This window comes from Acomys minous, assembly GCF_964271855.1.
Source record: "Acomys minous genome assembly, chromosome: 14".
Classification (NCBI taxonomy): domain Eukaryota; kingdom Metazoa; phylum Chordata; class Mammalia; order Rodentia; family Muridae; genus Acomys; species Acomys minous.
The window spans coordinates 70316443-70331791 of record NC_140496.1 but is presented as its reverse complement, the minus strand read 5'-3'; the positions used below and the strand labels follow the sequence as shown (position 1 = coordinate 70331791).

At 34.0% G+C, this 15349-nt stretch overlaps 1 protein-coding gene across 7 annotated transcripts in view; it reads right to left on the bottom strand.

Annotated features, from left to right (window-relative positions):
• Positions 1-2257: 2257 nt before the first annotated feature.
• COL11A1 (collagen type XI alpha 1 chain) overlaps positions 2258-15349 on the bottom strand; it is a 188166-nt gene continuing 175074 nt past the window's right edge. For all 7 annotated transcript variants that reach the window (XM_084757803.1, XM_084757797.1, XM_084757800.1 and 4 more), the window contains 6 exons: positions 15295-15348; positions 13612-13861; positions 9331-9443; positions 8238-8306; positions 5992-6225; positions 2258-3919 (listed from right to left, as the gene is read on the bottom strand). In XM_084757803.1, coding sequence (XP_084613929.1) covers positions 3773-3919; positions 5992-6225; positions 8238-8306; positions 9331-9443; positions 13612-13861; positions 15295-15348 — 867 coding nt within the window. In that variant the 3' untranslated portion in view covers positions 2258-3772. The remainder of the gene's footprint in view (positions 3920-5991; positions 6226-8237; positions 8307-9330; positions 9444-13611; positions 13862-15294; position 15349) is intronic.

The following is a 15349-nucleotide window of genomic DNA, read 5'->3' as shown; positions in this document are numbered from 1 at the left end:
GTGTGTGTTGTGTCTTTGCATTCTAGGGAGATGCAGCTGGGAGGACATGGGCTAAATGCTTAGTCAATACATTGTAATTATCCTGAGTGCAGCCAACTATGAAATGAAATTAAGAAAACATAATCTCCAGACTACTCTTACACATTACTTCATTTAAGAACATATAAGGATTCTGAGAAAAAAAAACCTCGTATGTTGATAAGATATTGACTGTGTGATCAGCTTAGAAAACTACCTTTGTATTCTTATGTCTCTCTGTCATACTTTCTTGCATTTGGTATAGAAGTAGCCACTGGGAAGATGTTCAATTAGGGACTATTTGTCCGGCATTTGTATAGTAATTTCCCAGAGTGGCTTATAACTCCTAGGCATTCAGTAATTTTATGCATATGGATGCTTTAATCCTTGTATAGTAAGGGAATGCTAAATAATCTTATTACCAACCATGTCCTGATGACTAGAAGATATAGCGACAGTTTAACACATTAGGCTTGTGATTCCTCATGCTGTTAGCATGAAAAATATCCACAACTATAGAGAAACAGTATTTAAAATGTACAGAAGCAAACACTCCTGTGTGAAAAATTTTGGCAAATCTTACGTTCACATATGAACAAAGTTTAATAGAGCTTTCCCAACTTGGAAAACCAAATCTAATAGATTCTAATGCGAGAACAAGATATAAAATGAAATCATTTCTGAGGTATTAATTATTGAACACATTTTCATGTATATGTTGGAGAAGGGTAATATTTCATAAATTAGAATTTTCCTATGAAGAAGCTCTTAAAGAGATTTGGTGTGTGTGTGTGTGTGTGTGTGTGTGTGTGTGTATGTGTGTGTGTGTATGTGTGTGTGTGTGTATTGTACAATTTACTAAGGAATTGCTGAAGTAGATCTAAGATTTAATTAAGAGACATCTTCCCCAAACTTCTGATATTTTGTGGTTGGTTCCTTTAAGCAATTTTTGATGAGATATGTTGATTCATTCAAAAATAATCTTCTATCATGTTATTTTGGGTTTATAATTTGTCTTCTGAAAGAGGACTATGCCAGAAATTCCATGTACTAGACTGTGACTCAACTCATTCTTTCTGCAAGATCAAAATGAGCATCCATATTTTTAATTTCAATAACTTACAATTATTCAAATGTCATCTAATAAACGTGCTTTTTTTTCCACTGATGTTTTATTTGTTCTACAGATTAAATCGATCATAGGGAAGATTTTTAAAAGTCCTGATGTCATAGAAAAGATCACACCCATATAAGAAAAAAATGTAGTTATCTCTTCATTCATTCTCTTAGGTGTCAAATTTATTTCATTTAAAAAATTCATCATGTGGCTTCCCTAACAATGGGAGTAGAGACTCTCTGTTGACTCCTTTTGGATTCCTACCTCCTGGTTGGGAGGCCTCAATGGGAGGAGGTGCACGTAGTCCTGCTGTGATTAGAAGTACTAATGTTGGTTGGGAACCACTTTGGGAACTCCCCTTCTGTGAGAATGAGGGGGAAAAGGGAGTGGGGAGCACAAGAGTGGTACAGGGACTAGAGGAAGGAGAGGTCTGGAATCAGGGTATAAAATGAATTAATTAGTTGATTGATTAATTAATTAAAAACTACTTTGGCATGAGTTAATATGTAACATATTCTCTCCTTAACTCAGGTAAATTATCTGATATATGAAACCTTTTTTGATAAACAAATGTTATTTTATGTGTGATTTAAATACTTTTAAATAAAATGCTTCCAAAATATTTTTAGTTCTGAAATTATGAACCCATTTGAAAGTTTGTAAAATATTTACTTTTAAAAACCATTTTTTTTTTTGAATTTATCAACATAATTATGTGCTGTGATTTATTAAGTACCGAACAACAAAGGCATCAAAGGCATTTTTGTTGCAGTGGTCTGGGCTTAACTTACTGAAAAAAAAAAAAAAGCAAGGAAAGAAAACTTTCCTTGGCAGTTTGGGGTTTTAGCCTTTTAAAAGATGTTGTTTATTTTTATGTTATGCATAGAAGTGTTTTGCCTGTATATATATATATTTTTTTTTTGAACACACAAATATAAGCTGTCATTTTCTTGGAAATATAGTATTGCCATGCATTAGCTATGCTGTGTATTTGAAAAGTTATCTTTGAACACTAACTTGCAAGTGTTAGAGTGTTCTCACCTGGATGGTCAAGAGTGACAATCTAAAGCCTTTCGGTAGAAGAGATTCATTTGCAACCTGTTTAAGAAAGAAAATGACCAATCCAGGTAGACAAGACTTGATTTATTGATAAAATTCATATCTCCCTCCTCCAAAGGACATTTACAAACTTAGTTTCAGAAATAAATTCTGAATTACAAATGTTCATTTTTAAATGTCAAGATTACAGATTATGTTCTTTGAGATAAATTATCAGCTGATAAATGTTCCAGAGGAATCTGGTATCAATAAATTTAACACTTCATATAAGAAATTATAATAAAACATTTATTTTCAAGTCTTACATATATTACTTAAAATAGATACAAAGTTCAGTTGGTAATTTAAAAATTTTATTCCTAATTCAAACTACATGAAAGAAAATACCTTAGTGGAAAAAGAAGTGTGTGGGGGTGTTGATTGTCTTGAGCAAATTTGACTTTTAAAACAGCTCACCCTTATGTATTTATCTACTAGGTTGGTCAAATATTGAATATAATTATTTTAGAACAAAGGAACTGTATTTGTTGGGCAAATAAAAATAATATTTGGGACTTATTACTATGCCACTTATATCAGATTCAAAACCTTCATTGTTTAAAAACCTAACATTGCACAAATTCATAAATAATTGCTCACTTCCCATCTTTAATATTAGTTGGCATTACTGAAGCATACTGAAGACAATGAAAGAAGATTACGTAGAGAAATAATTGTATATAAATTCATTTGCTGGGTGGATGTTAAAATAGTTTCTCATACATACTTTCCTGTCCAAAAATATAAACTTTCTTGTTTTCCATATATACAAGTATTCTGTGAAATCTGGTTTATGAGACGAAAACAATCGAGGTATAGCACTGAATTATGCATTAAAATGCACAGTATTTCTGGCTGAAATTCAACAAGTTATTGTCAGCAATGAAGGGTTGATTGGCGTGTGCCCCTAAAGTCTGGCTTTGGCCCGCTATGAAATTTGTTAGTGACATTAAATAACTGAACTCTTCAAGATCAACATATACAAAGGCATTTTATTATTAATCAAAGAAGGGAATTAGAGTAATCAGAAATTACAACCTTAGTTTTTATAACATGATATTTATTGTCATCACAGTTCCACAAAATTGTCATGAAATTAGAGCTAGGTGGGATTCAGAGTCACGTGCAAGTTTTGGAAATGGACACACGGATGACAGTGTAGAACTGTACATAAAATAATTACAGTTTTTAAACACACTTTTTACTATATCTCTGATGGATGGGAATGAGCACCATGTTTTTTAAATGAATATTATATTTTCTCTCTTTCTGTTTTCTACAGCACCAAAGAAATCCAAATAGGGAAAGGAGAGATGAGGGTAGAAAATCAAGAGTCAGCCCTGTATCCATCTCAGCCACACTATCTTCCATCGTTGGGACTACCAAAACCTCGCTCCTCTGATTGTGCCTCCAGCAGGCATCAATGATTCCTAACATGTGATCTATATGGTCCTTATTCAAAACTTGCATGTGGCATGAAATGGATTGGTGGCACCAAGGTACTTTTTCTGTTGGTTTCTTAAGGTCTTCGTCCTAATCTTAGCCAAGGAAGCAAACTGGACCGACTTCAAATCCGAACTTCTGATTCTGATCACCAAAATCATTGATCATTACATCAATGATGGGTACCTGATCAATTTTCGGAGTATTGATCTCAATCACAGTCTTCTCATAGCCTTTTCTGGACTGTAAAATTAAACAGACATTTGAGGTTAGTTCATCACTTAACATTACAAAAATTCATGTTGTGTCCTTTGTTAACTCTCTGACATGAGCTAAGAAATTGAGAGAGGAGATCACTAATAACTAGGTAAGAACTATTTTTTTTTTAATTACTGGTGTCACAGGAGGTTTTAAACTTTGTTGACAATCGCACTGGCTGTATTATTTCAATTACTTGATTATGCTTGGTTAAATGGAATCTGAGTCAAAACATGTAATTCAATATGAAATGTACATATTGGGTCATACATAAATAAGAGATCCTTGCTACTTTAGGTATAAGGGTGCACGTATATAATTAAATTATTTTATGAGAAAGCAGAATAAGGGGTGTCAGAATACTATCCAAGAATGGAGCTATGTGAGGAGAATTCTGAGAGCCTATGAGAAAACTCCAAGAAAACAAAACAAGAGTATTGTGACCTCTGTTGCTCCTAAACACGGGTTTGTTCTTAAAATGTACTTTTATGCCCCTCCCAAATATAGTAAAAAGGAGTTGGTGTATTGCTGCTAACTTTTGTTATCCAAAAGATGTCTCAAAGCATGTCCTGTCTTTGAGTTTCTATACAACCTGAACTCATGAATTCTTTGTGCATTTGACCTTGTTATCTTTCAGAATATAAATTGTCAGATATTCCACATAAAGTGGAGACCTTACCCTGCTACTCTTTTAAGCTCCATTACTCCAGGTACATATCTTTGACTAGCATGGTGGCAAATTGTAGGAATTTAAATCCAGAAGTCAAAAGTCAAAAAATTTCTACTACTGTATTTTAATTTTATAACCATAACCATGCAATACACTGTGGAGTTTCCATAGCTTTGCCTCATTCACTTATTTTCTCTTGTGTGTTCCTCTTGTACCACACTCACTTTGTTAAAACCATAAACTGTGTTGTTTGCAAGTGAGATCACTCTAGACAGTGACTCTAAAGCTGAAGCATCAGCTAATATGTGGAATTCCCATGGTCTAATTTTTCCCAGAGAATACAAAGAGAAAAAATATAATAGAACTAAAGCTGGTAATACAGTCTTACAAAGGATAGGCAGGAAAAATGCATCTCTTCTATAAATGACATAATAGAAAATCCTTGTGCTCCATATTTGATGACCTTCCCTTGGTGAGGAGGCCTGATGGCACTCAAAGAAAGAATAAGCAGGCTACCAAGATGAGACTTGATAGCCTATGACCATACAGTGGGGGAGGAGGTCCCCCTCGGTCAGAGACCTAGGGAAGGGGAATAGGGTGACAGTGGGAGGGAGGGAGGAATGGGAAGATACAAGTGATGGTATAACAATTGAGTGGTAATCTGAATAAATTAATTAAATAAAATAAAAAATAAAACAGGTTTTATTATGAGAGAGCAGGCCTTGCCTATTTAAGATGTTATTTGAGGTCTCTGCTAAATTAAAATTAATGCTGTTACATATAAAAAATAAAAATAAGTAGAAAATCCTCTCTCTCTCTCTCTCTCTCTCTCTCTTTTTTTTTTTTCAAGATAGGGTTTCTCTGGGAAGCCTTGGCTGTCCTAGACTCACTTTGTAGACCAGGCTGGCCTCGAACTCACAGTGATCTACCTGTCTCTGCCTCCTGAGTGCTGGGATTAAAGGTGTGCACCACCATGCCTGGCTCTCTATCATTTTAAACTCATGAATTCAGGACCTATTATATTGTTTTATATTTTTCTTAATTTTAGGGTCTTTTGTAAATATTCTTCAAACATCAGATGTAGATACAATATTGCATGATCCAATGTTATATTCTATTACATCTTCAAACCTAGATATTTAGGTGTGATTTTCAGAGTGTATCAGTGTGTGTTTGTGTGTGTGTGTTTGTGTGTGTGTGTGTTTGTGTGTGTGTGTACCTTAGCCGTTTCTAATATGTTGTGTCTTAAATGTCAATGCTAAGCCCTAAATCTTAATAATTATCATTTTTCATATTAAGAGCATCCATCATCTGTCTTTGGACCATTACAAGGCAGGCCACACTGCCTCTCATACCCAGAAAGGATGCAGAAGGAGGCTGGACTCACCGCACAGCCGTCATACAATGCTTTGATGTGTGGGTTGTTCTCATAGGACATCTCCTCATCATTAGATCCCAGAAACCGGAGTGCCTTGTCATAACTTGCTGATGATGCATCGTACCAGGCAGTTGACAGATGGCAGTGGTAGGTAAAATTCTGTCGGGCAGAGGCAGTCAGGAGCTTCAGGAATGTCATTTGCACCATATTGATGGAATTGCCTTCCACATCCAAATATGAAAGCTGGAAGAAGAGAATAAAGAGGCACTTAAGGACTGTTTTTCTTTCTTGGTATACAGAATTAAATACAGGCTGTGATGGATGCCGCCAGGGCATGGTGACACTAAGTGCAACACTATAGCTTCATGAAAAAATGTGATATGAGGGTCAAAGAAGCCAGAGTTAGGAGCTTTGCTGCCAGCACTGTGATCCCAAACGCCCCAGTTACAACAATACTGCTTATACATTTTGGTTAACAAATGTCCATTATCCCTCTCCTTTTGTTTCTAATCAGTAACTACTGCAAGAAAGCAAATGTTCTGTCTTCACGAGATATTTCAGCATAGTAGCATATCTTCAATTGGTAGGATAGTAAAATAAGAAAAAATTGAAGAATCTAGGCATAAAGTAAAGATTGGATGTTTTTTATATTATTTAATTTTCATAAATTTTGCAATGTCATCAACTATAGAGCCACAGAAAGTTTTAGTCATTTTTGTATTAATCATGACTTGGTTTTATGGATGAAATTATTCTTAGTTGCAAATTATTAATGTATAAAACATTCATCAACTATTTTATTTTGTATGAATGAGATATCTGTGTTCCAGTAATGTATATATTCAAAAATTTAAATAAAATATTCAGGGTGAATGCATGCAAATCATAATTCTGTTTTTATAATTGACTTAACCTTACTAACAGAATCAATGATTATTCTTGTGAGGTTGAAAATGTATTTTAGATGTACTTTACAGAAAGTAAACGTTAAAATAAAATTAATAACTATAATTCTAAATTTGTTTATATTAACTCTGAATATTCACTATTAGTATTTAACATGTAACTTGATGGCTTAATAGGCAATTTTAATTTTTATTCATTTATTTATTTATTTTCGAGACAGGGTTTCGCTGTGTAGCTCTGGCTGTCCTGGACTCACTCTGTAGACCAGGCTGGTCTCGAACTCACATCGATCCACCTGCCTCTGTCTCCCAAGTGCTGGGATTAAAGGTGTGTGCCACCATGCCCAGCTCTTATTAGGCAATTTTAACTTTACTAAAAGTCATTGCTTAATATGGATGTATATGTATCCATAAGAAGATTACATGTATAAGTTGTTATCTGTGGAAAGTAATAATACACAGGTGTGCTTCACTGTCAGGTGCATATTTAGGTTAATCTTAAGTTGTGATGTTGATTTGCTGCTTTTTAAAAAAAAATTGACCGAAAGTGTTTAATTGGCATTTTTTAATGTGAGCCAAAGAAGTGCAGCTATGATTCCATATTACAGTCCTGCACTTCCTACGTTCCATTTTGTTAATTGGTTTTCTTTACTCTGGTTTTTAGTAACAGAATCAAGTATTAAAAGTTGCTGTTGATTAAAGTTTAAAAAAAACACATAAAATATTAAATAATTAAATAATTTCCATGAATAGTGGAAATTTTTGAGAAAATCCTATTTAACTAAAAATGCATATTTTAATGGCTTTTAATTGGATTTTAGTCAGGACTTTAATCTTTTATTATTTTAATAAATCATTACATGAAATTGGTAATTATATTGAAATATTTAAGTAAAAATGAGTTTCTTACAAGTCAAGTGTTTATTATATTCATGAAACTAACAATGAGGGATAAATTGCACATTGCATTTGTTCTTTTGAAAATAAGAGGAACAAAAAATAATAGGGTTTTGGGCAAATAGAAAATAGATGGAGGTACAGACATTAAATAGATGTTGTGTTTTGATTCTTGCTCCTTTTAGTAAAAGGAAATCTATTTTGTGATATTAAACTGCACTTATCATTTGATCATACTTTTTTTCTCAGAAATCCTTTCAGTTATTTTGAGTCGAAGCCTTAAGCTTTAAGGCACTACTGATGTCTAAGACCTTTTAGACAGGGAAACATGAAACTATATGGAACCCTGCATAACATTATTTATGCATTTGCATTCACCTTCTGAGGGCACATAATTGGAGCTGCATCTAAGGAGTTTAAGAAATTTTGTTTTACGTGAAAGCAACAACATACCAGTTTTCCTCTCTTAAATTCACTGTACCAACTTCCTGGTCTCTCCTTTGGCCATGAGGAAATTCTTACCTATTATGAAAGTTAGAAAATAGATGGAAATTATAAAAGCATTGCTTCCATATAAATCAGAAAAATTCAGTAAGATTAGGAGGCTACAAGTGTTCATATGTATGAGTCCTTTATTAAACAAAGTGAGATATGAACAAACTTCAAGCTACATCCTATTGATGTCATGTGATGAAAACTGAGTCATTTGCTTCCTGATAGATTTTTGGGGCTGAAAATAGAGAAACTAACTTACAAAGAATATTACAGGCTATAAGGGAACAGAACTAGTAGTCCTATGTAAATGATTTTTTTCCCAAGGGGAAATGCCTGCCCCATCACACAGCATCAAATCACAGACTCAACTTTTCTTTTCAAGACCCATCACACATACTTAGCTGAGTCATTTGAAATAGTTTCCATCTCTCTGCCACACTACTTACTAAGAAAAACGACATTTATTAACTGAATAAAATAAACATATATTGTCCGACTTATAAAACATCAGAAAATATGTCAGTTGAGTATATTTCTCCATATGGAGATCTGCCTGTGTCTTTGAAGATACACCTCAGGTTTCCAAATCCTGTGATATAAGAATCAGGAAATTTCTTTGGTGAGACTAAATACTCAAAATATATGTAAAGTGGTCATACGTTCATTTAAGAAGACATTAATACTTTATAAACTGTTGCACTTTAAGAATAATGTGCAGCTGTGTGTTCTGTGGTGGGTAATGGGCAGAGAACACCATACACACTCTAAGATCTGAGATTCAGCTGTGCTGTGTCATGGAAAGCAATAGAATTTTTGAGAGCAAGCAGGTGCCTAAAGAATACATTTGAGTAACAAAATAAAGGAAAGAAGTATCTGTAAACTGTGAGCACCAGTTTGGTGCCTTATTCATGTTTATGCAAATGAAATATTCTAATTACCCTGTAAGAAAAGCCGATAAGTGAAAATACGACAGTATAATTTTCCTGTTTAGTTCAATATTGCAAAAACATGGGAGGAACTGTCAACATCCACCGGATAGATTGGTACTTACTCCCTCAGATTTTTTGTCTGGATAGATGCATGTCTCACCACCAGCTGTGAAATTACAGTAAACTTTGAAGGAATCTCCTGAGCAACCTTGGTTAGGATCAATCCAATATTCACCTGGAAGTTAAGAAAAAACATCTCATACATAAAGTCAATGGTATCGAAGTGAAATGCATTAGATCTCAAATTTCATGATTTGTGTGTGTGTGTGTGTGTGTGTGTGTGTGTGTGTGTGTGTGTGTGTGATATATCAGTGTATATTTGAATAGTTACTTTATGCCTCTGACTCGAATCTTTGTAAATAGCCTAAATAGTTGTTCTGGAATAATCTTTTTAGTTCTTAACATTCCAGTCATGGTTAGGTTCCAGCTTAAATATAATCCTTTCAAGGTTTTTAAACATTTGAGAAATAGGAAGGGATTTTAAGGGTTAGACCAGGATACTAAGAGTGCCTCATTTGCATGCAGAGGAATCCAGCTGCTGCTGGACATGACCTTATAAGTGAGAGAAAATTTAACCAAGCAACCAGGGTACTGGACCCCCTCCAGGAGGGAGAATGAGGATGCATGGCTATGTGGGCTGAGACTAGCAGGCCCAAGGTGGGCAGGGGTGGCATGGGGCTGATGAAGATGGTGGTGGTGGTCATGCTGAGGTCCAACTGTTGCTCATCTCAGGATGAAATTTGTAGTGTTTGGACATGCCTAGACTCAACTCTTTCTCAAGGAAGCTCACCCTGGTTCAACAACTCCCCAGCCCCAGCCCCACAGTGTTAATGGCTACTATCGGTATTTTGTGAGGGCAAATGGTAAATAATGAGAGTAACATAAAGTTATTCTTCAACTAAATAACAATGCATTTTAAACAAATTATATATGTGGTGATTCCTCTGCTCTCTTTTTTTCCATACCTATGTTTCTACTTCATTTCAAATATTGATAATCTACTGATTATAAAGTTAAGTTGTGTATGGGAGAGGTCTTTATATGTGTTTGTTAAGTGTCTGTGTTTGGATCTGCACATATATGTGTAATTGTGTGGAGAGCAAGGGTCAATATTCACTTTTTTAAAAAAACCTTTCAACCCTTTCTTTTGAGATGTGGTCTCTCTCTGTACCTGGAGTCATCGCCTCACCCAGACTGGCTGGTAGGATCAGCTCCTGGGATCCCCTTGACTCCTCCCTTATACAATTTGGAATACAGATGTGTACATGCATAACGAGCTTTTATGGGAGAGCTGAGGATCAAAACTCACTTCTTCATGCTTAAGCAACAGACTTATCCACTGAGCCATCTCTCCAGTCCCGTTTAAAACAAAAATCTCAATTTGATTTAGTACTAAGGCATTCTAAACTACAGTTTCATCTAATTCTTTATCATAATACTCCAAAAAAATTATATAAGTTCATTAAAATTCAAAGGCTTCTAAATTTTTCATTTAACAAAATTTTCACATTTTGACCACATTCTCAATATATTCACATATGAAATAACGTATGATTCTTAGGAAAACCATACATGTTAAAAAGAATAATCCATAACTTTCACAATCACACCATCTTTGTATGTATTTAAGAATACATAATTTAGAGTCCTATAGAAAATAAATTTGTATCATTTCTTTTAACTATCGGTTTCCTTAAATATGTCAGAATTCATATTACTACATAAATTCCTAAGATAAATTTGTTCAGGGATGGAAGGTGGTTCAGCACTTAAGAGCATCTGGGTCTTCTAAATGATGTGAGTTTGATTACCAGCACCACGTGGAGGCACAAAACCTGTTTCCCTCATTCCAGTTTCAGGGCACAGGGTGACTCTTTTATCCTTTGTTGCACAGGTATGAATCTCTCTCTCTCTCTCTCTCTCTCTCTCTCTCTCTCTCTCTCTCTCTCTCTCACACACACACACACACACACACACACACACACACATACACACCACACACAAACACACACATTTATACATGTATTTGCATTATATATGTATGTGTGTGTGTGTGTGTGTGTATATATATATATATATATATATATATATATATATATATATATATATATGCAAAATACCCAAGCACATATAATTCAGTAGAAACATTAGAAAGTTAACAGGGTTCCACATCACATAAATACTATGTTAAATTTGCCTCTATTTTATTTATCACTCAATTTGGAATATTTTATCTATAAACTTAGCATCTTCCTTTATTCTGTAAATACTCAATCAGCTCCTTAACTAGCTTTCATTGACACAGTTTGGTGCTCTTTTACTTTACTACAAACAGCACCTCAGGTTGTTCAGCACTGCTTACACTCAGTGAGCCAATTTTTTGATTTTACAAAACCATCAGCATTTTGTTTCATCATAATCTTACAAATGTTTTCCACATTTTTCCTCAGATAATCTTTTGACTCTTAGCATAGCTGGTGATTTCTTTATCATTTCAGAAGAAATAAAGCTACCAATGTACTAACATTATTTTGATCAGAGTCCACCCGTTATGTTATTACATACATTTGCATTACTTTCATAACAAATATATGCTGTTTGGGATTTCCTATCTATAGAGTTAGAGGATTATCTCCAGGCTATTATTTTTGTATTCAACTATGAATACTTGTATATAGAACCACTGCTCAATAATGCTCATAAATATATAAAAAATAAAGATAAACTAATTTAATTAATAATCTAAGTATTAATGAAGTGGTTCACTATGCGTAGGAGTTATTGGGAAGTACAGTTTACATGGATTTCACCATTTCTGTAAAGTATTTTAATTTCAGCTCTTCTGCATTATAAGTGGTATGAAATTCAATACAGATCCCTATCTTTCACACTTGATGATCAGCTATACATGATTAAAGCATTTATTGAGTTCTGACATGTATAACTCACATGACATAGTCATAGTCATTTATATTAAGTGTCATATAAACCCAACAGGAATCTATTGATTGACAATGGTTTTAAACTTCAGAGTAGTAATTTTCTAGCATATGTTAAACTAAGTCATACTATCTCATTGCCTGTATAATGCCAGTCAAAAATAATAATATTGTCTTTATAAGACACTGAATTAAATGTATCTTTTGAAATAAATACTGACTTGAGGACTATGGATACCCACTTAATAGGATCCAATTACTGTGTTTTAATGTTAATGGAGTATGTTTTAGATAATAAGATTTCTGTGATGATTACCTTTTATAGTGCTACTTGTAAATCATCCTTGACTTTCATACCACACTGAGTTATGTATACATAAATCATAACATTAATTTACAATCAATCATAATAACAGTAATTTTCTGGGAGTAAAAGAGGGACAGGCACACTTCAGAATAAAGTGGAGAAGTGAGAAGTAGAAAAGGATTTACCACTCACTAAATTACTAATTATATGATTTTACCAACTATTTTTAAAACCTGAAACTGTGAATTTCTCTGAGAATAAAGATTCACGACATTGCTAGGCTGATGGCACAAAAAAAGATATGATTTGCATTAACTGAGCTTTTCGTAGTTGTTCTCACTATGTGCTCGCTAAAGGAAAATGAGTTTTTTGAAAGTCTAATTGTATTTTATGTCTTTGATTGTTTGGTATGTATGTATGTGCAATGTGTGCATGCTTGTGTCTGTCGAGGCCAGAAGTTCCAAGAACCCCCTGAAAGAGGAGTTACAGACAGCTGTAAGCTACCATCTGGGTGCTGGGAACTACATACAGTTCTTTTGCAAGAACAGCCAGTGTTCTTAATGGCCTCCAGTCCCCAAATTAAATGTTTGCTACAAATCATCATGATCCTTAAATATTGTAGTCATTAAACCCATGGATCAAACACTCAGCTGTTAAGCTACTTAATCTTATACATATTATTTAGGTTAATATACTAAAGCATATTCATATACCCATATTAGTTAATATTAATGTAATTATTTTAATATAAGATTAGTCATTAAGTTAATAAGTTAGTAATAAATGTAGTATCATACATGTTTATGTGCATATAATATTATGCTGTGACCCATTTACATGGCCAAATATATCTCTGCTAGTGATAAGTATTAAAACATAATCTTGTCTAAACTTAATGAAACATGGATTTTTCAGAGGACTTTACAAAGCACTACTTGGATGGTATGATTTTTCCATCTACAAGGCTAAAAGTAATAGTAATCTGCTTTTGTTTTATTTAGAGACTATATCAATCATTTTAATAAAAAGGAATGAACTGACAAGGTACTTCAGTGGCTGCGCAGCTCAGGGCATTCACTCCGTCATTATTGACGTACCATCTGGGAAGTCAGGATGGCTGAGTTGCAGGTCTTTGCATGTCCGGGCCGGATTGGACTGTGTACCCATGGGAAACTTCATATGTTCAATGTCTTGCTTCAGAGAATTAAGGGAACCAAATATTTCCTCCATTCCATCTGAGTAATCAAGAATATTATCCACTGCATCGGCCTGAACACTTTCAGTATGTCTTCTTGTTTTTTTGGGTGACAGAATAGGTAACGGCTGAATGACTTCTCCAGGAGGACCCTGTAAGAGAATTGATGTTCGTGTCCTTATTTCAAAAAAATAACATATTCTTTGAGTTTATTTACTACTTATTATATTCTTTTTAGAAATTAGTTGGCTTAGCAATCAGGAGCTGAATTAATGATAGTTAATATATAAAAATTATTAGGCACAAACATATATATTCTATAAGCTCTTTTAAAGTAATATATTAGAGATATTGAGGTAGGTATACAAATCAGATATTTTTGGTACATTATTTATAAATTAACATAGCATGGATTTTTGCTGGTATGTTATATAGGTTCCTCTGTTATTGATTAACTAGTCTTAATTTGTATGCCTATATCCACACTAGATATTAGAATCTCTGGGTGATTAGAACACTGTTAGAAAGCTCTTAATCTATCCAAAGTCTGCCTATTTTATTCAATAATAACTTACTGAATGAGTTAATAAACTGCCCCCACTGTCATCTTAAAATGTGCATTACTTACATTATTTTATATTATTCTGGAAGTAAATGACACCAACTTGAATTTGCCCTTGTGTGAGAGTAGAACCATACGAAAGAGTTAATCCGTAACATCTATGGTCAAGTTTTGCCTCACGTATAAGTACATATTTCTGACCCTCAGCACAATAAACTCTGAAGGCAATGTTTCTTATAATCAGGATGAGCAAAGATATGATTAGGTAAGATGAAGTCACTGGGGAAGGCCTAGTGAAGTATGGCTGATGTTATTTCTTATGATAAAAAAAAAAGTTCACAGAAACACAGGTCTAGTTAAGGGAGAGAGACCAAGAAAAGGATGTCATGTATAAAGTGAGAAGTTTGAAATAGTTTCTTCCCTCACACCTTTCAGAAGAAACTGAGCCTGTGAAACTTTGATCTAGGATCCCCAGCATTCACAGCAACACTCTGCTTGTCCTAGTCCCTGTGGCCTGACTAAACCAGTACACATAAAGTTGGAGACACTTTAGCTAAAAACAAACAAAATTCCAGGAAAAAAAAAGGATGCAATTTCTTGTATATAAGTCTAAATTTTAATATAAACCTTCTGAGAAAACATAACAGATAATAAATGACACTTATTTAGCTATTATTGTTTTATGTATTGCTATCACTACTTTATCATGAGAAAATATAAATATATTTCTGTGGGCATATATATTTCTGTTCATTCATTACATGTGACCAAACTATGGATATCTTAAAATTTAAGATTATTATATTATATCATTAAGAAATATCTGTATCTTAAGAAGTGATATCAATCACAAATAAATATTGACATGTAGGATGATAACCCAAAGGACTTAGTTGCATTTTCCTACAAAACCGGTATGTTGGACAGACTGTGCTTTTTCCTTTGTTATTTAAGTCCAGAGAAACTAATCCCTGCACCCATATCCCTGCTAATAGACTGTCTTTCTTACCAATATACACTTACCGGAGGTCCGGGAGGCCCAGGCATGCCACTATCACCCTTCTGGCCAGCGGGTCCC